The sequence below is a fragment of the Rana temporaria genome, chromosome 12, assembly GCF_905171775.1.
Source record: "Rana temporaria chromosome 12, aRanTem1.1, whole genome shotgun sequence".
Taxonomy (NCBI): Eukaryota; Metazoa; Chordata; class Amphibia; order Anura; family Ranidae; genus Rana; species Rana temporaria.
The window spans coordinates 2,997,322-3,018,632 of NC_053500.1; the positions used below are offsets into that span (position 1 = coordinate 2,997,322).

A 21,311-nucleotide genomic window follows, 5' to 3' on the forward strand; every position below is an offset into this window, starting at 1 on the left:
TCCGGGGGTCTTCTCCGCTCTCCGGGGGTGTTCCGCTCTCCGGGGGGGGCTTCTCCGGACTCCGGGGGGCTTCTTCCATCTTCTCCCCTCTTCCGCTCTTGACTCGGCGAACCCCGGTTCTTCTGCAGCTCTCCGGTGCCTTCTTCTTCAGCGCTGGCTGCCTGCTATGTTTGTGTGTTAGCTCGATTTCAAACAGGCAGCCGGCGCGGTCTTCTGTGATGTCAGGGTCTTCTGGTCTTCTGTTCTTCCTATGTTGCCTCGTCGCCTCTTGTCGCTGTAATGATGGAAGCGCGCCTTGCATCACATTTATATAGGCATCGCCGTCCCATCATGCTCCGGCAGGTACCCACGTGGTGGGTGCCTACCCACGTGCACCCACCACGTGGGTACCTACCGGAGCATGATGGGACGGTGATGCCTATATAAATGTGATGCAAGGCGCGCTTCCATCATTACAGCGACAACAGGCGACGAGGCAACATCGGAAGAACAGAAGACCAGAAGACCCTGGCGTCACAGAAGACCGCGCCGGCTGCCTGTTTGAAATCGAGCTAACACACAAACATAGCAGGCAGCCAGCGCTGAAGAAGAAGGCACCGGAGAGCTGCAGAAGAACCGGGGTTCGCCGAGTCAAGAGCGGAAGAGGGGAGAAGATGGAAGAAGCCCCCCGGAGTCCGGAGAAGCCCCCCCCGGAGAGCGGAACACCCCCGGAGAGCGGAGAAGACCCCCGGAGAGTGGAAGAAGAAGCCCCCCCTGGTAATTGAGCTAATAACGAAGACAGGGGGGGCGTCCGGAGCAGAATAATAAAATATTTTAAAAAGCCTTGTGTTGTGTGTTTATTAACTTTTACTTTTTGCCTACAGGTGAATGGATAGGGGTACGATGTACCCCATATCCATTCACTTAGGGTGGGGGGCCGGTATCTGGGGGCCCCCTTATTAAAGGGGACTCCCAGATTCCGATAAGCCTCCGCCCGCAGACCCCGACAACCAATGGCAAGGGTTGTCGGGAAGAGGTCCTGTCCTCATCAACATGGGGACAGGGTGCTCTGGGGTGGGGGGGCCCGCAGTGCGCCCCCCTGCCCCAGAGCACCCAACCCCCCCATGTTGAGGGCATGCGGCCTGGCACGGCTCAGGAGGGGGGGGGGGGCGCTCGCTCGTCCCCACTCCCTTCCTGGCTGGCCGGGTAGCGTGCTTTGGATACGGGTCTGGTATGGATTGTAGGGGGACCCCCTACGTCAATTTTGCGGCGGAGGGGGGTCTCCTTACAACCCATAACAGACCTAAGGGCCTGGTATGCTCCTGAGGGGGAACCCATGCCGTTTTTTTCATTGAAAATTGGCATGGAGTTCTCCCTCGGGAATGCATACCAAATGCCGTCGCTTGAATGGGCCTTTACAAGGTGTGACTAACTTTACACCTTGTAAAAGCAGCCCTAGTTTTACACCAGGCAAACTAACACTTACGGCGAAAAAACTAGGTACAAAAGCTTTGAGGATCGCCCTAAGTGCTAATTTGCATACTAACAGAGGCATTTCGACTCGAAATGCCCCCAGTGGCGGATGCGGTACTGCATCCTAAGATCCGGCAGTGTAAGTCCCTTACAGATGTCGGATCTTCTGCCTAACTTAGGAAAACTGCTTTTGAGGATCAGTTCCAAAGTTAGAACCAGAGATACGACGGCTTACGCCGGAGTATCTCTTTTGTGGATTTGCCCCATTCTTCTCACTGATCACCAATGTAAGGGACATTCTTCTCACTGATCACCAATGTAAGGGACATTCTTCTCACTGATCACCAATGTAAGGAACATTCTTCCCACTGATCACCAATGTAAGGAACATTCTTCCCACTGATCACCAATGTAAGGGACATTCTTCCCACTGATCACCAATGTAAGGGACATTCTTCTCACTGATCACCAATGTAAGGGACATTCTTCTCACTGATCACCAATGTAAGGGACATTCTTCCCACTGATCACCAATGTAAGGAACATTCTTCCCACTGATCACCAATGTAAGGGACATTCTTCCCACTGATCACCAATGTAAGGAACATTCTTCCCACTGATCACCAATGTAAGGGACATTCTTCTCACTGATCACCAATGTAAGGAACATTCTTCCCACTGATCACCAATGTAAGGGACATTCTTCCCACTGATCACCAATGTAAGGGACATTCTTCTCACTGATCACCAATGTAAGGGACATTCTTCTCACTGATCACCAATGTAAGGGACATTCTGCTCACTGATCACCAATGTAAGGAACATTCTTCTCACTGATCACCAATGTAAGGGACATTCTTCCCACTGATCACCAATGTAAGGAACATTCTTCACACTGATCACCAATGTAAGGGACATTCTTCTCACTGATCACCAATGTAAGGGACATTCTTCTCACTGATCACCAATGTAAGGGACATTCTTCTCACTGATCACCAATGTAAGGGACATTCTTCTCACTGATCACCAATGTAAGGGACATTCTTCTCACTGATCACCAATGTAAGGGACATTCTTCTCACTGATCACCAATGTAAGGGACATTCTTCTCACTGATCACCAATGTAAGGGACATTCTTCTCACTGATCACCAATGTAAGGGACATTCTTCTCACTGATCACCAATGTAAGGAACATTCTTCCCACTGATCACCCATGTAAGGGACATTCTTCCCACTGATGATCACCAATGTAAGGGACATTCTTCTCACTGATCACCAATGTAAGGGACATTCTTCTCACTGATCACCAATGTAAGGGACATTCTTCTCACTGATCACCAATGTAAGGGACATTCTTCTCACTGATCACCAATGTAAGGGACATTCTTCTCACTGATCACCAATGTAAGGAACATTCTTCCCACTGATCACCAATGTAAGGGACATTCTTCCCACTGATCACCAATGTAAGGGACATTCTTCTCACTGATCACCAATGTAAGGGACATTCTTCTCACTGATCACCAATGTAAGGAACATTCTTCTCACTGATCACCAATGTAAGGGACATTCTTCTCACTGATCACCAATGTAAGGAACATTCTTCTCACTGACCACCAATGTAAGGGACATTCTTCCCACTGATCACCAATGTAAGGGACATTCTTCTCACTGATCACCAATGTAAGGGACATTCTTCCCACTGATCACCAATGTAAGGGACATTCTTCCCACTGATCACCAATGTAAGGGACATTCTTCTCACTGATCACCAATGTAAGGGACATTCTTCTCACTGATCACCAATGTAAGGGACATTCTTCTCACTGATCACCAATGTAAGGAACATTCTTCTCACTGATCACCAATGTAAGGGACATTCTTCCCACTGATCACCAATGTAAGGGACATTCTTCCCACTGATCACCAATGTATGGGACATTCTTCTCACTGATCACCAATGTAAGGGACATTCTTCTCACTGATCACCAATGTAAGGGACATTCTTCTCACTGATCACCAATGTAAGGGACATTCTTCTCACTGATCACCAATGTAAGGGACATTCTTCCCACTGATCACCAATGTAAGGGACATTCTTCCCACTGATCACCAATGTAAGGAACATTCTTCTCACTGATCACCAATGTAAGGGACATTCTTCCCACTGATCACCAATATAAGGAACATTCTAAGGGCTGACGGTCCAGAAAGGAGTGTCGCTTGGGTCCGTGTCATAAAACCAGGCAGAAGGGTTCAATGGTATAAAATCTTTATTTACAACAAGCAAATACAAAATGATGCAATGCAGATTCCAGTGTTTTTGGTTTTCTTTATAGATAAAGGGGTAAAGCTAACGTCGGACATACTGAAAGGACGCAATGGGGGAGGGGGCGGAGACAAATTCCCATATGGGCCGAGCCATTTCTTCCATTTTTGTAGAGTTGTGTCCCTGTGCACCGGTTTCTTGACACGCTCCTCGTAGACCTATCACGCCTCTGTAACGCTCTTCGCAGGTTCCCGCCCATTGGAGGTTTCTGTAAATGATATCGGGGGGGGGGGGGGTCCCCCTCCAAGCAGCTGTGCCCCATAAACTGCTGGTGGCATGAGATGTGCTATGAAGCCTCCCCCAACCCAGAACTGTCTTTAAAATTGACACGGGTCTCTTGTAAACATAGAAACATGGATTCCGTCTCGTGGGTTCCAGGCCCCTCCCCCCCCTGGTCAGGATGAAGAACCCACCATATAGTGGTTTTGGATTGCGGGGAAATTGACTGGTTGTAAAAACGGGGTTGCCAGGCGCCGGACCCTTTGGCGGTTTCAAAGAGGATGATGTCGGTTATTGGGGGTGCCGCACCACAATACGCGACGAGGAGGAGGGACTTTTATTGATCCATGTTGCCCCGGGAGGGGGGGGGAGGTCCTTCGTCTCTATGTGAGGTTGTTGGTGTTGGGGTTTTCCTACAATGACAAAAAAAGTCCATTACCGGTCTGCCTACATCAACAAACTATATTGTGTAGGTTTAAAAAAAATAAAAAAATACTGCATTGTGGCCACTAGATGGCACCGAGTATCATAAGAAATGAGTATGCTCCTTAACTCCATCTAGTGGCCATTATGTGGTATTTTTCCCATTTCACACATTCGACCAGCAGAGAATATAGCTTTAAAAAAAACATTCAATTTTGCCCCGTTTGCACAGGACAAACGTAACCACTTAACCACTTAAGATCCGGACCATTATGCAGGTTAAGGACCTTGCCCCTTTTTGCGATTCGGCACTGCGTCGCTTTAACTGACAATTGCGCGGTCGTGCGACGTGGCTCCCAAACCAAATTGGCGTCCTTTTTCCCCCCACAAATAAAGCTTTCATTTGGTGGTACTTGATCACCTCTGCGGTTGTTATTTTTTGCGCTATAAACAAAAATTGAGCGAAGATTTTGAAAAAAATGCAATATTTTTTACTTTTTGCTGTAATAAATATCCCCCAAAAAATATATAAAAAAAAGTTTTTTTCCTCAGTTTAGGGCGATACGTATTCTTCTACATATTTTTGGTAAAAAAAAAATCTTTGCGTTTCCATTATTTCTTATGGGGAAATTCGCTTTGATATACAAGCGCTTTGGATTACAAGCATGCTTCCGGAACAGATTCTGCTCGCAATCCGAGGTTTTACTGTATGCGATATAAAAAACATATGCGAATTTCGAAATTTTATTTCTCTTGCGTTCATACAAAATGTTGTCTAAATAACTTGTGCTGGATAATTTTCAATAAAAATATTTAAAAGAAAGAAAAAAATGTATGCAAATTTAAATTTTTACACGTTACGTCCATATTTAACCACTTCAGCTCCGAAAGGATCTAACACCCCCCCTCCCGACCGGGCCATTTTTTTTGTGAGACGGCACTGCGTTACTTTGACAATTGCGCGGTCGTGCGACGTTGTACACAAATAAAATTGACGTCCTTTTTTCCCCACAAATAGAGCTTTCTTTTGGTGGTATTTGGTCACCTCTGCGGTTTTTATTTTTTTGCGCTATAAACAAAAATAGAGGGACAATTTTGAGAAAAATTCAATATTTTTTACTTTTTTCTATAATAAATATCCCCAAAAATATATCTAAAAAATTTTTTTGTCCTCAGTTTATTCCGATACGTATTCTTCTACATATTTTTGGTAAAAAAAAAAATCGCAATAAGCGCTTAATGATTGGTTTGCGCAAAAGTTAGATCGTTTACAAAATAGGGGATAGGTTTATGGAATTTTTATTAATATATTTTTTTTTTTTTACTAGTAATGGCGGCGATCTGCGATTTTTATCGTGACTGCGACATTATGGCGGACACTTAGGACACTTTAGACACTATTTTGGGACCATTGTCATTTTCACAGCGATCGGTGCTATAAAAATGCACTGATTACTATGTAAATGACACTGGCAGTGAATGGGGTTGACCACTAGGGGGTGCTGAAGGGGCCAAGTGTGTCCTAGGGAGTGATTCTAACTTTTAGCGGGAGGAGCTACCAGTGCTATAAAAATGCTCCGATTACTGTAAAAATGGCAGTGAAGGGGGTTAACTCTAGGGGGCACTGAAGGGGTTAAGTGTGTCCTACGGAGTGCTTCTAACTGTAGGGGGGGATGGGCTGTGTGCGACACAACACTGATCACCGCTTCCAATTACAGGGAGCGGCGATCAGTGTCCTGTCACTAGGAAGAACAGGGGAGATGCCTTGTTTACATCAGCATTTCCCCGTTCTTCCTCTTCGTGTGACGATCGCGGAAAACCCACAAGCATCGAGTCCGCAGGAATCGCGGTCGGGCTCACAGAGCTTGCGGCGGGCGCGTGTGCGGCACTCAGTCGCGTGTGCATGCGTCAGCCAGTCGTGTGTCCATGCAGCAGCCGGTCGCGTGTGCGTGCGGCAGTCGGGAAGCGGTTAATGGAATTTCGTTGATAATTATAAAATTTAAAAAAATATTTGAAACAGGAAAAAAGGGCCCTGCACCATTTTAGTGCGGTACAGAATGAATGGCTCAAATCGCATCGCGTGCGAATGCGGTGCGATCCCTATGCGAATCACGTGCGATGCGCCACATCACGGCAGTGTGAACCTAGACTCAAGGAGCCCGGGCATTGCACTGCTCTGCAGAATTTAATGCAAAACATTAGCAAATGACCGACCTTCACATAGGGGGATGTACAGGTGTTCCATGCCAATTGGGCGCTGCTGCGCGCACACAGCCGTGGCCCCCACTTTGAAGTCTGTGTGGGTGGGGGGTAGACGTTGCCTGTGTTTGGGGGTCGTGCACCGGCACCGTTTTTAAAAATTGGGAGCGGCGGCTTTGTCTGCGCAGCAGCACCCAATCAACATGAATGGGACGGCCGGCACAGGGCGGGGTGCACCCGACACCTGTACAGGTAAATACGGCCCTCGCGCGGACGTACACTGCGGCACGCCTTTGCGAACGGGGCATTATGACCGCGAGGGGTTAACTCAGCACAATGTCGTTTACAAGCCGTGTGCAGGACCTGAGATCTCTCAGGTGATTTGTTCCTCCTGGTGATGGGGGGAGGGGGGGATGGTTTTAATGTCCATATCTGCATTCTATGCAGGGCCGCCATCAGGGGGGGGGGGGGTACAGGCATTACACCTGTAAGGGGCCTGATGGTCCCCAAGCCCCCCCCCTCTCTCTGCTCCAGGGGGGCCCTGCCTAAAGCTGTGTAAGGGGCCCCAAAATTTGTGATGGCCGCCCTGACTCTATGGTTGATATTCACTCTTCCACATCTCTCTCTCTCTATATCTCTCTATACTAACCTGCCTGATCTCAATCTCTCCACAATATCACACTACACGCGGCCACCATGTGGGCGGCCTTATATAGTGCGTGGGGGGGGGGGGGCGTGGACTTAGCCCCACCTAAAACGTGATTGGCCAAAGGCACAATGCCTTTGGCCAACCACGGCTCTCACAGCAGATTGTGCTGTGATTGGCCAAAGCATGCAGGTCAGGCGTATTTATTGGCCAATCATCAGACGTCAATGCGACTTCGCAGTGCGTTATGCGGCGCTCGAATTTGCCGCGAGCGCCCCTCGCATATCGCAGTGCCAGCTGTCGGTTCGGATGTGAATCGGATCGCATTGGGTGTGAACAGCCAATGCGATCCGATTCCGGGGCGGACCAACGAAAGGGTCCTGCTCGACTTTGGTTCCGAATGCGACGCAAATTCGCATTGCATGTCACGCAGGGCCGCCATCAGGGGGGTACAGGCAGTACACCTGTAAGGGGCCCGGAGGTCCCCAGGGCCCCGGATGGCAACCCCCCCTTTTTTTATATATATATATATTTTTATTTTTGTTTATATATATTTATATATATATTTATTTTTGTTTATATATATTTATTTTTGTTTATATATATTTATTTTTGTTTATATTATATATATATATATATATATATATATATATATATATATATAATATAATATAAACAAAAATAAATATATATAAACAAAATTAAAATTATACATACATATATATATATATATATATATATATATATATATATATATAATTTTTAATTATTATTATTAAAGGGCCCAGAGGTCCCCAGGGCCCCCGGATGGCAACCCCCCCTTTTTTTATAAAAAAATAATTTCATTTTTATATATATATATTTTTTATTATTAAAGGGCTCAGAGGGCCCCATGTGGCAACCCCCCCCCTTTTTTTAATTTTTTTTAATAAATGTTTATTTATTTTTTAGTTTATATATATATATATATTTTTTTTTTTAATTAAAAGGCCAGGAGGTCCCCAGTGGCCCGGATGGCAACCCCCCCTTTTTTTATGTATTTTTTTTTTATAAATGTTTATGTTTTTTATATATTTTTTTTTATTTACTTTTTATTAAAGGGCCCAGAGGTTTCTTTTCTTTTTTCTTTTTATTAAAGGGCCCAGAGGTCCACAGGGCCCTGGATGGCTACCCCCCTTTTTTTATAATTTATTTTATATATACATATTTTTCTTTATTTCTTCTTTTTGTTTGTAAAGCCCCCCCCCGCTTCTCAATTTCAGGCGGCAGGACCCCCCCCCCCCCTGGTTCTCTGCTCCAGGGGGGCCATGCTTGAAGCTGTGTAAGGGGTCCCAAAATTCCTGATGGCGGCCCTGTGCATGTGATTCGCACAGCTGTGCGGTGCGAATCACGTGCGATGTCTGAAGTCGCCCCGATGCTGACTGAGCCTTAGGCCAGGTTCACGTACACGTGGCTGCGCTCGCTTTGCGGTCCGGCGAGTTTCTCTTCACCGGTTCGGGTGCAAATTTTTGCCTGAAATCTTCACCGATTCGTCCACAAAAGTAGCGCCAAAACTTGGCGCAGTGGAGATGTGACCCGACTCCATAGGGAATAATTGATCGTTTTTCTCCCTGAATATGCGTCAAATCGCGCGGGTGAGACTGGGCGGTCTAAACGTATGAAAGACCTAAAAAACTATCTGAATATTCGATTTTCTACGGCGCTGCAGCAGATTTAATTTTCCCGCGAAATAGGGAATAATTGATCGTTTTTGAATAGGTGACAAATCGCACGGGTGAGACTGGGGCTTCTAAACGCGCAAAAAAACTAAAAAACGATCCGAATATTCGATTTTCTGCGGCGCTGCAGCAGATTTAATATTTTTTTCCCTTTATAGGCAATAAATGCGCGTCCAGCCGCTTCCTCCCCGCGAATTCCCTTCCTCTAATAGTCCAGCCGGGACCCCCCGAGACAATGCGCCGATCTATCAGCGCGGCGACACACAAACAGGCGCATTCCTCGCCCGCGTTTAAGTAAACATGGAAGAAAAATAAGGCGGGCGGCTCGCTCGTAGATCGTTTTTTTTTTAGCTCCATAAATTTTAATGGAGCTGCGAAGGAAATAGGAGTGCGTTTCCTTCCTCCGCCGCGGAGCGACAGCGATCGTTTAAGACGCGGCCTTTGGAAAAAAAAAAAATCAAACATCTCCGAGGAAATATCTGAACAATGACAAGCCGCCTCGGCCAAGGATGACTAATCGCCATTGTTTATGTAGCATGGAACCTGGGGGCCCCGCACCGGGATCAATGGGGCCCCGCCCTCTAAACTGGCCCTTTAACCCTTTCATCCCCCCAGCGTTCGATTCGTTTTATTCCCCCCTCCCCCCCACCGCCAGATACTTACATTCGAGTTGTTCTCTACAGAATCTGGAAGAGAAAAGGGAAAAAGAAGTGATTTGTTGTGTTTTTATAGCAACAAAGTATCAATAATAGAAATCATACGATTGTATCAATCTTACACACGCTGCAATCAATCATCCAATCACAGCTTGCCGGTCCTCGGCTCTCCTTTCCTCACACAGAGACGAGGAGAGCCGATCTGACAGGGCGCGGCGAGTACGCCATTTACACCGATGATCGGTGCAGCCCCATCAGTGCCACCTCCTGGGTATGTGGGTACGGTGTGGCACCACTGCGCAATTCTCATTCAGAGTGTGAGAGCTGAAAATTGGCCTGGGCAGGAGGGAGGGGACAGTGTCCGGTACTGAAGGGGTTAATTAAACAAGCTGAAGTCAGACGCTGATTGGCTCCCACGCACAGCTGCACCTGATTACCCCCCCCCATTGATTACACCTGTGTGTGTTCTCACCCTCCCCCCTCCAAAATCTCACTGATAGAAATGCAATCGAATTCATGAACAAAGTGACTCCGGTCTCATCAGTGCCACCTACTAGTCCCGATTAGTGCCCATCAGTGCAGCCTCAGTGCCAATCTGTGCCCATCAACACAGCCAATCATTGCACATTAACACAGCCGCCTCAGTGCCTATCAGTGCAGCCTCATCAGTGCCCATCTGTGCAGCCTCACCAGTGTCCATCAGTGCCACCTACTAGTCTCGATTAGTTCCCATCAGTGCAGCCTCAGTGCCAATCTGTGCCCATCAACACAGCCAATCATTGCACATTAACACAGCCTCCTCAGTGCCTATCAGTGCAGCCTCATCAGTGCCCACCTGTGCCACCTACCAGTCCCGATTAGTGTCCACCAGTGCAGCCTCATCATTGCCCATCAGTGCAGCCTCATCATTGCCCATCAGTGCAGCCTCAGTGCCCATCAACACAGCCTAATCATTGCGGATTAACACAGCCACCTCAGTGCATCCTCATCAGTGCCCTTCTGTGCAGCCTCAGTGCCACCTATTAGTGCCAATCAGTGCACATCAACACAGACCCATCAGTGCGGCCTCAGTGCCCATCAACATAGCCTCATCAGTGCGCATCAACACAGCCTCATTAGTGCCCATCAATGCAGCCTCATCAGTGCCCATCAACACAGCCTCATCAGAGAACAGTGCATCCTGATCAGTGCACATTAACACAGCCTCATCAGTGCCTGTCAATGCCTCCTCATCAGTGCCTATCAGTGCATCCTCATCAGTGCATCCTCATCAGTGCGCATCAACACAGCCCCATCAGTGCCGCCTCATCAGTGAAGCCTCCTCAGTGCCGCCTCATCAGTGTCCATCAGTGAAGCCTCACCAGTGCCGCCTCATTGCCCATCAACACAGTCCTATCAGTGCCGCTTCATTAGTGTCCATCAGTGAAGCCTCACCAGTGTACCTTATTGCCCATTAACACAGTCCTATCATTGCCGCCTCATCAGTGTTCATCAGTGATGCCTCACCAGTGCCGCCTCATTGCCCATCAACACAGCCGCCTCAGTGCCCATCAATGCCACCTCATCAGGGCCCATCAACACAGTCTCAGAGTACATCAGTGCCTACTCATCAGTGCCCATCAGTGCATTCTCATCAGTGCGCATCAACACAGCCCCATCAGTGCCCATCGTTAGTGCCCGCCCACCAGTGAAGGAGAAGAATTACTAATTTGCTAAATTTTATAACAGAAACAAAGAAATTTTTTTTTTTTTTTTCAAAATTTGGGGTCTTTTTCTTTTGGTTGATTTAGCCAAAAAAATAAAAAACCCCATGTGGTGATTCAATTCCAGCAAAAGAAATCTCCGTCTGTCCCAAAAGAAACGATGAAAATGTAATTTGGGTCGCGCGTCACAGACGCAATAAAGACGGATTTGGGTTCTTTTTCATGGTAGAAATGGAGCAGAATCACGTCGGCCTCAATTTATGAAGGAAGACGATTTATTTGTATCGTTTTAGAACAGAAACAAATGTTTTCGAATTTTTTAGGCTTTTGTCATTTAGCAAAAATATAAATAAAACACACAGCTTTGATTAAATGGCGCCAAAAGGAAGCTCTGTGAAGAAAATGTCACATGAGTACAGCGCGGCACCAAAAGCTGGGCAGGAAGGAGGTGAAAGTGTCCGGTACTCAGGGCGGTTTTGGCGCTACTTTTGTGGACGAATCGGGGAAGATTTCAGGCAAAAATTTGCACCCGAAACAATGAAGAGAAACTCGCCGGACCGCAAAGCGAGCGCGGCCACATGTACGTGAACCTGGCCTAAGGCTCAGTCAGCATCGGGGCGACTTCTGACATCGCACAGCTGTGCAAATCACATGCACAGGGCCGCCGTCAGGAATTTTGGGGCCCCTTACACAGCTTCAGGCATGGGCCCCCTGGAGCAAAGAACCAGGGGGGGGGGGCTGCCGCCGCAAATTGAGAAGCGGGGGGGGTGTCGCAAGTTGAGAAATGGGGAGGGGGGTGTCGCAAGTTGAGAAGCAGGGGGAGTGTTGCAAGTTGAGAAGTAGGGGGGGTGTTGCACATTGATAAGTGGGGGGGGGGGTGTCGCAAGTTGAGAAGCAGGGGAGTGTTGCAAGTTGAGAAGTAGGGGGGGGTGTCGCAAGTTGAGAAGTGGGGGGAGTGTTGCAAGTTGAGAAGCAGGGGGAGTGTTGCAAGTTGAGAAGTGGGGGGGTGTCGCAAGTTGAGAAGCAGGGGAGTGTTGCAAGTTGAGAAGTGGGGGGGTGTCGCAAGTTGAGAAGCAGGGGAGTGTTGCAAGTTGAGAAGTAGGGGGGGTGTTGCACATTGATAAGTGGGGGGGGGGGTGTTGCAAGTTGAGAAGCAGGGGGAGTGTTGCAAGTTGAGAAGTGGGGGGGTGTCGCAAGTTGAGAAGCAGGGGAGTGTTGCAAGTTGAGAAGCAGGGGAGTGTTGCAAGTTGAGAAGTGGGGGGGTGTTGCAAGTTGAGAAGCAGGGGGAGTGTTGCAAGTTGAGAAGGGGGGGGGTGTCGCAAGTTGAGAAGCAGGGGAGTGTTGCAAGTTGAGAAGCAGGGGAGTGTTGCAAGTTGAGAAGTGGGGGGGGGTGTTGCAAGTTGAGAAGCAGGGGGAGTGTTGCAAGTTGAGAAGTGGGGGGGTGTCGCAAGTTGAGAAGCAGGGGAGTGTTGCAAGTTGAGAAGCAGGGGAGTGTTGCAAGTTGAGAAGAGGGGGGAGTGTTGCAAGTTGAGAAGTAGGGGGGGTGTCGCAAGTTGAGAAGTGGGGGTAGTGTTGCAAGTTGAGAAGTGGGGGGAGTGTTGCAAGTTGAGAAGTGGGGGGGGGGGTGTCACAAGTTGAGAAGCGGGGGGTGTCAGAAGTTGAGAAGCGGGGGGTGTCAGAAGTTGAGAAGCGGGGGGTGTCGCAAGTTGAGAAGCAGGGGAGTGTTGCAAGTTGAGAAGCAGGGGAGTGTTGCAAGTTGAGAAGAGGGGGGAGTGTTGCAAGTTGAGAAGTAGGGGGGGTGTCGCAAGTTGAGAAGTGGGGGGAGTGTTGCAAGTTGAGAAGTGGGGGGAGTGTTGCAAGTTGAGAAGCGGGGGGGGGGGGGTGTCACAAATTGAGAAGCGGGGGGTGTCAGAAGTTGAGAAGCGGGGGGTGTCAGAAGTTGAGAAGCGGGGGGTGTCGCAAGTTGAGAAGCAGGGGAGTGTTGCAAGTTGAGAAGCAGGGGAGTGTTGCAAGTTGAGAAGAGGGGGGAGTGTTGCAAGTTGAGAAGTAGGGGGGGTGTCGCAAGTTGTGAAGTAGGGGGGGTGTCGCAAGTTGAGAAGCGGGGGGTGTCACAAGTTGAGAAGCAGGGGGAGTGTTGCAAGTTGAGAAGTGGGGGGGTGTCAGAAGTTGAGAAGTGGGGGGGTGTCGCAAGTTGAGAAGTGGGGGGAGGGGGGTGTCGCAAGTTGAGAAGCGGGGGGTGTCACAAGTTGAGAAGCGGGGGGTGTCACAAGTTGAGAAGCGAGGGGTGCTGCTGCCGTGAATTAAGGTCGGGGGGGGGCTTTGGGTGCTGACGAACAAAAAAAAAATGAAAAAAAAAGGGGCCCTTAGAGTTGGGGGGGGGGGGACGGTGCTTTGGGGGCTGACGGAAAAAAAAAGGGGGGATGCCATCCGGGCCCCTGGGGACCACAGGGCCCCTTAGAGGTCAGGGGGGGCCTTTGGGTGTTGACGAACAAAGAATTAATAAAAAAAATATAATAATAATAAATAAATAATAATAAAAAAAAAATAACAAAAAAAAGGGGGGTAGCTATCTGGGCTCCTGGGGACCACAGGGCCCCTTACAGGTGTACTGCCTGTACCCCCCCTGATGGTACTGAAGGGGTTAATTGGAAAAAGCTGAAGTCAGACGCTGATTGGCTCCCACGCACAGCTGCGCCTGATCTGTGTCAGTAAATCCCCCCATTGATTACACCTGTGTGCCTTCCCCCTCACTGATTGAAATGCAATGGAATTCATGAACAAAGTGGCTCCGGCCCGGTTCATGCGACGCTGCGACAATTGCTTCCACTTTGGAGCGTTTGTCAGAAGTTGGACTCCATTTTCTGCAATGGAAACGGTTCTTATCGGTGCGACTCAGAAAAAGGTTCCTGCGTTACTTTCCGACTTTTGCAACGACTTGCATTGACTTACAGAAGTCACGTGCGGTGTGAACCCGGGTGTACCGCTTACACCGGTGCGACTTGACAGTTCCAAATCACATGACAAGTGACACCCCATTGCTGGAAATGGAGCCGTCCGTATCGCCGCGACTCGTGTCGCAACGATTATGAAAAAGCTTCCGGCGCTACTTTTTAACGATTTTTCACTGCGACTCGCCCAGACTATTATTAAATGAAGTCGCAATGAAATTGTCAGTGCGAATCGCAGTGATGTGTGGCTTTGAAATCGCGCTGTAGAAGCATGTGAACGGAAGGGGGAGGGGGAGGAGGGGCTTACTGCTTCCAATTGATGCAACATGATCAATACATTTCCACCCTGGACGATCGTCTGATCGATCGGGAATTAAGGCTACGTTTAACCCATCGGCTGCCACACCTCTGAAAAGCGATCTGGTTCTTTTTTCAGCCGCATCAGTCAGGCAGTGAGGGCGCCAATAGTATGCGACTTCACCACCAGCTTTAACCACTTCACCCCCGGACCATTTGGCTGGCCAAAGACCTGGCCCCTTTTTGCGTCGCTTTAACTGACAATTGCGCGGTCGTGCAACGTGGCTCCCAAACAAAATTGGCGTCCTTTTTTCCCCACAAATAGAGCTTTCTTTTGGTGGTATTTTATCGCCTCTGTGGTATTTATTTTTTGCGTTATAAACAAATATAGAGCGACAATTTAAAAAAAAAACACAATATTTTTTACTTTTTGCTATAATAAATATCCCCCAAAAATATATAAAAAAAGTATTTTTTCCTCAGTTTAGGGCAATACATATTCTTCTACCTATTTTTAGTAAAAAAATCGCAATAAGCGTTTATTGATTGCTTTGCGCAAAAGTTATAGCGTTTACAAAATAGGGGATAGATTTATGACATTTTTTAAATATTTTTTTTTTTCGAGTAATGGCGGCGATCTGCGATTTTTTTCGTGACTGCGACATTACGGCGGACACATCGGACACTTTTGACACATTTTTGGGACCATTGTCATTTTTACAGCGATCAGTGCTATAAAAATGCATTGATTACTGTGAAAATGACACTGGCAGGGAAGGGGTTGATTCTAATGTGTGATTCTTACTGTAGGGGGGGCGTGGCTTGGCGTGTGACATCACCGATCGTTGTTCCCTATACTGTGAAAATGACACTGGCAGTGAAGGGGTTAAGCGTGTCCTAGGGAGTGCTTCTACCTGTAGGGGGGATGGGCTGTGTGTGACACGTCACTGATCACCGCTTCCGATTACAGGGAGCTGTGATCAGTGTCCTGTCACTAGGAAGAACAGGGAGATGCCTCGTTTACATCAGTATTTCCCCGTTCTTCCTCTCCGTGAGACGATTGCAGGTATCCCCGCCGACATCGAGTCCGCGGGACCTGCGGTCGGGCTCACGGACGAGCGTGCGCGCCCACAATGCCGCTTCTTAAATGGGGACGTATATATACGTCGTATATATATATATATATACGTCCTTCTGCCTGCCCGTGCAATTCTGCCGACGTATATCGTCGCGCAATAGTCGAGAAGCGGTTAATCCTGTAAATGGCGCCCTACCGTGCCGCAGCGGCATACATTGCACGCGGTTGCGAGATGCGGCCCCTTTCGCTTGAATGAATCACATTGGCGCTGGTACTGACCACCAATCACAACAGCGGGGATCATTTTTGCTGCCGCCACGGCATGTATACAGCCCCCCCCCCGATTGGCTGCCTTTGAAGCTTAAGGGGTGGCGGTAAAAACACGGCTCAACCTCCTGGTTTTACCACCATCCCCATCGCAAATAACGAGCCCTACTGCCTATTGCATGGGTGCTCAACCTGCGGCCCTCCAGCTATTACGGAACTACATGTCCCACGAGGCATTGCAAGCCACGGACAGTTGCAAGCACGACTCCCAAAGGCAGAGGCGTGATGGGACTTGTAGTTCTGCAACAGCTGGAGGGCCGCAGGTTGAGCACCCCATGGCCCATTGGGAGCTCATGTTGCATGACGCGTGAAAATCAATGTTTCCCTATGGGAGGCGCCTTAACTGGTCCGACTTTGAAAATGCTCCCTGTACTATGTTGATCCGACTTCAGCCCATTGAATATCATTGAAGTCGGATCAAAGTCGAATCGCCCGCCTTGCCTGATGCGACTTTGGCAGGCGACTTGTGCTCTGATGATCTTGAGGGGGAACTCCACGCCAAACTTAAAAAAAAATAAACGGCATGGGTTCCCACTCTAAGAGCATACCAGACCCTTCGGTCTGGTATGGATTTTAAGGGGAGCCCCCTATGCTGAAAAAAGGGCGTGGGGGTCCCCCCCTAAAGTCCATACTAGAGCCTTATCCGAGCAAGCAGCCTGGCCGTTCATTCACATAGAATGGGGGGGGGGGCGGGATCTGAGGGCCCCCTACTTAAAGGGGGTTCCCAGATTCCGATAAGCCCCCCCGCCCGCACACCCCGGAAACCAACGGCCAGGGTTGTCGGGAAGAGGCCATTGTCCTCATCAACATGGGGACAAGGTGCTTTGGGGTGGGGGCACAGGCTCCCCCTGCCCCTAAGCACTCATCCCCCCATGTTGAGGGCATGCAGCCTGATACGCCGTCGTATCTCTGAGTCCGCCCGACGTATCTATGCGCCTGATTCATAGAATCAGTTACGCATAGATATCCATTAGATCCGACAGGCGTAAGGCTCTAACGCTGTCGGATCTTAAATGCATTTTTTTTTCGCCGCTAGGTGTCGCCGACGTCGTTTTCCCGATCGAGTATGCAAATTAGCAAAATACGCGAATTCCCAAACGTATGCCTGACCGACGCAGTGAAGTTACGACGTTTACGTAAGATTTGCGACGCGTAAAGTTGCCCCTGGGTATATGAGGCGCAGTCAATGTTAAGTATGGCCGTCGTTCCCGCGTCGAAATTTAAAAATTTACGTCGTTTGTGTAAGTCGTCCGTGAATGGCGCTGGACGGCATTTATGTTAACGTCGAAACCAATGACGTCCTTGCGACGTCATTTGGCGCAATGCACATCGGGAAATTTTAGGGACGGCCCATGCGCAGTACGTTTGGCGTGGGAACGCGCCTAATTTAAATGATCCACGCCCCCTACCCGGATCATTTGAATTAGGCGGGCTTGCGCCGGAGGATTTACGCTACGCCGCCGCAACTTTACAGGCAAGTGCTTTGTGAATCAAGCACTTGCCCGTAAAACTTGCGGCGGCGTAACGTAAATGAGATACGTTACGCCGCCGCAAAGATGCGGCGATCTACCAGAATCTGGTCCAAAGTCTTATTTATTTAATTTCCCTTAAAACGAAGTCTAGAAGACAGACGGGGCCCCCCGTGTAGTACGACGTTGGGGAGGGGCCCGCTCTCCGCCTGCACTCACCCCTCCCCCCACACCATATAGTCAGTTGATAGAAGGTTTCATAAACAGAGCTTATCTGCCCCCTATAATGACAATGATGGGGGGTGTCACAGTTTCCAGGGAACACTTTGTTTATGTGGCGAGCTATGCGATCTATCAGACGTAGGATCTCGGCACATGAAATCTGTGCGCCGGGCTCCGTATGATGCCGCCTTATCTCAGCCGAACACCCTTCCTGTCCATCCGTCAGGAAGAGACGCCAAACAATGAGCTGCTTTAACTCTTCCCGAAATAACCCGCCAGCGCCCGGCCTATGTGGAAGGGAACAGGTGATGGAGAGTGTATGCCGTGGTCTCCCTCCACAGTTGCTCGGGAATCACATGTCATTTCAAGTCGTGTGTAATGTTGCCCTGGCATTTTAAACTCATAAATTGGAGGGTGTCTTTGGTTTTCTAAACAATGAATTGCCAACTGCCAAGACAACTGGAACCACCATTGCCGGTTCTGCATTTTTCAAAAGAACCAGGCTGGTGACCCGTCCTCCCTTATTATAGTGGAGCAATACAGCTTGGTCACCTCCCCCCCCCCCCGACTGGTGATTGGACAATGAAGGCAGAGAAACACACTAATAAGCTAACTCCTTAGGTCACTCTACTCTCATCACGTTCCTTCTCAGCTCATGTGCTAAAGACTGTTAGGACCTAGTTCACCTGCTGGTGGCACTGTGGCTCCCTGGGCAAAGGGTTGTAGTTCCAGTGTCCACCAGTGGGTGTCTCGCAGCAGCCAGTAGATCCCAGTAAATCAGTTTTCACCTGGTTCTGGCTGCTGGGAGAGTACTTAGTCCCTCCTTTACTAGTGCCTCTTGCTCTTGTTTCAGTGTTCTTGCTTCAGTGTTTAGTTCCTTGGTGACTAGACATTGGAAGTAGAGAAGCACACTGATAAGATAACTCCTCCTAGTGTCAGTGTGTTCCTTCTCAGCTCATGTGCTAAAGACTGTTAGGACCTAGTTCACCTGCTGGTGGCACTGTGGCTCCCTGTGCAAAGGGTTGTAGTTCCAGTGTCCACCAGTGGGTGTCTCGCAGCAGCCAGTAGATCCCAGTAAATCAGTTTTCACCTGGTTATGGCTGCTGGGAGAGTATTTAGTTCCTCCTTTACTAGTGCCTTTTGCTCTTGTTTCAGTGTTCTTGCTTCAGTGTTTAGTTCCTCGGTGACTGGACATTGGAAGTAGAGAAGCACACTGATAAGATAACTTCTTCTAGTGTCAGTGTTTTCCTTCTCAGCTCATGTGCTAAAGACTGTTAGGACCTAGTTCACTTGCTGGTGGCACTGTGGTTTAGTTCCATGGTGACTGGACTGTGAAGGTAGAGAAGCTAACTCCTTATAGTATCAACATGTTCCGTCCTAGTTCATCGGCTAAAGACTGTTAGGACCTAGTTAACCTGCTGGTGGCACTGTGGCTCCCTGGGCAAAGGGTTGTAGTTCCAGTGTCCACCAGTGGGTGTCTCGCAGCAGCCAACAGATCCCAATAAATCAGTTTTCACCTGGTTCTGGCTGCTGGGAGGGTATTTAGTTCCTCCTTTACTAGTGCCTCTTGCTCTTGTTTCAGTGTTCTTGCTTCAGTGTTTAGTTCCTCGGTGACTGGACATTGGAAGTAGAGATGCACACTGATAAGATAACTTCTTCTAGTGTCAGTGTTTTCCTTCTCAGCTCATGTGCTAAAGACTGTTAGGACCTAGTTCACTTGCTGGTGGCACTGTGGTTTAGTTCCACGGTGACTGGACTATGAAGGTAGAGAAGCTAACTCCTTATAGTGTCAACATGTTCCGTCCTAGTTCATCGGCTAAAGACTGTTAGGACCTAGTTAACCTGCTGGTGGCACTGTGGCTCCCTGGGCAAAGGGTTGTAGTTCCAGTGTCCACCAGTGGGTGTCTCGCAGCAGCCAACAGATCCCAATAAATCAGTTTTCACCTGGTTCTGGCTGCTGGGAGGGTATTTAGTTCCTCCTTTACTAGTGCCTCTTGCTCTTGTTTCAGTGTTCTTGCTTCAGTGATTAGTTCCTCGGTGACTGGACAGTGGAAGTAGAGAAGCACACTGATAAGATAACTTCTTCTAGTGTCAGTGTTTTCCTTCTCAGCTCATGTGCTAAAGACTGTTAGGACCTAGTTCACTTGCTGGTGGCACTGTGGCTCCCTGGGCAAAGGCTTGTAGTTCCAGTGTCCACCAGTGGGTGTCTCGCAGCAGTCAGTAGATCCCAGTAAATCAGTTTTTACCTGGTTCTGGCTGTTGGGAGAGTATTTAGTTCCTCCTTTACCAGTGCCTCTTGCCCTTGTTTCAGTGTTCTTGTTTCAGCGTTTAGTTCCACGGTGACTAGACAGTGAAGGTAGAGAAGCTAACTCCTAGTGTCAACATGTTCCGTCTCAGCTCATCGGCTAAAGACTGTTAGGACCTAGTTCACCTGCTGGTGGCACTGTGGCTCCCTGGAAAAAAGGGTTGTAGTTCCAGTGTCCACCAGTGGGTGTCTCACAGCAGCCAACAGATCCCAGTAAATCCTTTTTCACCTGGTTCTGGCTATTGGGAGGGTATTTAGTTCCTCCTTTACTAGTGCCTCTTGCTCTTGTTTCAGTGTTCTTGCTTCAGTGATTAGTTCCTCGGTGACTGGACAGTGAAAGTAGAGAAGCACACCCATAAGCTAACTCCTTCTAGTGTCAGCATGTTCCTTCTCAACTCATGTGCTAAAGACGGTTAGAACCTAGTTCAACTTCTGGTGGCACTGTGGCTGCCTGGGCAAAGGGTTGTAGTTCCAGTGTCCACCAGTGGGTGTCTTGCAGCAGCCAGCAGATCCCAGTATATCAGTTTTCACCTGGTGCTGGGAGGGTATTTAGTTCCTCCTCTACTAATGCATCTTGTTTCAGTGTTTTGCCTGCTAGCCAGAGACCTGCTTGTTTGCTGGAACCAAATTGTCTGTTCTTAAATTCACAGCAGAACCTATAGTGGAGCAATACAGCTAGATCACCTTCCTGCCCCCAGTCGGTGACTGGACAATGAAAGTAGAGAAGCACACTGATAAGATAACTCCTTCTAGTGTCAGCATGTTCCCTCTCAGCTCATGTGATAAAAGATTGCTAGGACCTAGATCATCTGCTGGTGGAACTGTGGTTCCCTGGACCGAAAGTTGTAGTTCCAGTGTTTACCAGCGGGAGTCACCTAGTAGATCCCAGTAATCAGTTTCCACCCCACGCTGGCTGCTGGGAGGGTATTTAGTTCCTCCTTTCACTTCATTGTTTTGCCTGCTAGCCAGAGACTTGCTTGCTTGCTGGAACCACCCCTGTCAGTTGTTAAATTCACAGCAGAACCTCTCTTACTATAGTGGAGGAATACAGCTCAGTCACCTCCCCACTCCCAGCCCAAGGAGCCTCAATAACGCCAGCAGGTGAACTAGGTCCTAACAGTCTTTAGATGAACTAGGATGGAACATGTTGACACTAGAAGGAGTTAGCTTCTCTACCTTCACAGTCCAGTTACTGTGGAACTAAACCACAAGCAAGTGAACTGATTGGACAATGGCCCAGATTCAGTAAGCAATTGCGCGCTTACGCCCTCGCAATTTACGGAGATACTGCTCCGTGAATCGAGGGCAGCGGCGCAAA

At 48.7% G+C, this 21,311-nt stretch overlaps 1 protein-coding gene across 1 annotated transcript in view; it reads right to left on the reverse strand.

The window, feature by feature from the left end:
* Positions 1 to 3,709: 3,709 nt before the first annotated feature.
* The window catches only part of PECAM1 (platelet and endothelial cell adhesion molecule 1), a 44,184-nt gene continuing 26,582 nt past the window's right edge, over positions 3,710 to 21,311 (reverse strand). The window contains exons 14-15 of the mRNA XM_040331556.1: positions 9,652 to 9,674; positions 3,710 to 4,415 (exon numbers count right to left, since the gene is read on the reverse strand). Of these exons, the coding sequence (XP_040187490.1) occupies positions 4,386 to 4,415; positions 9,652 to 9,674 (53 nt within the window). The 3' untranslated portion in view covers positions 3,710 to 4,385. The remainder of the gene's footprint in view (positions 4,416 to 9,651; positions 9,675 to 21,311) is intronic.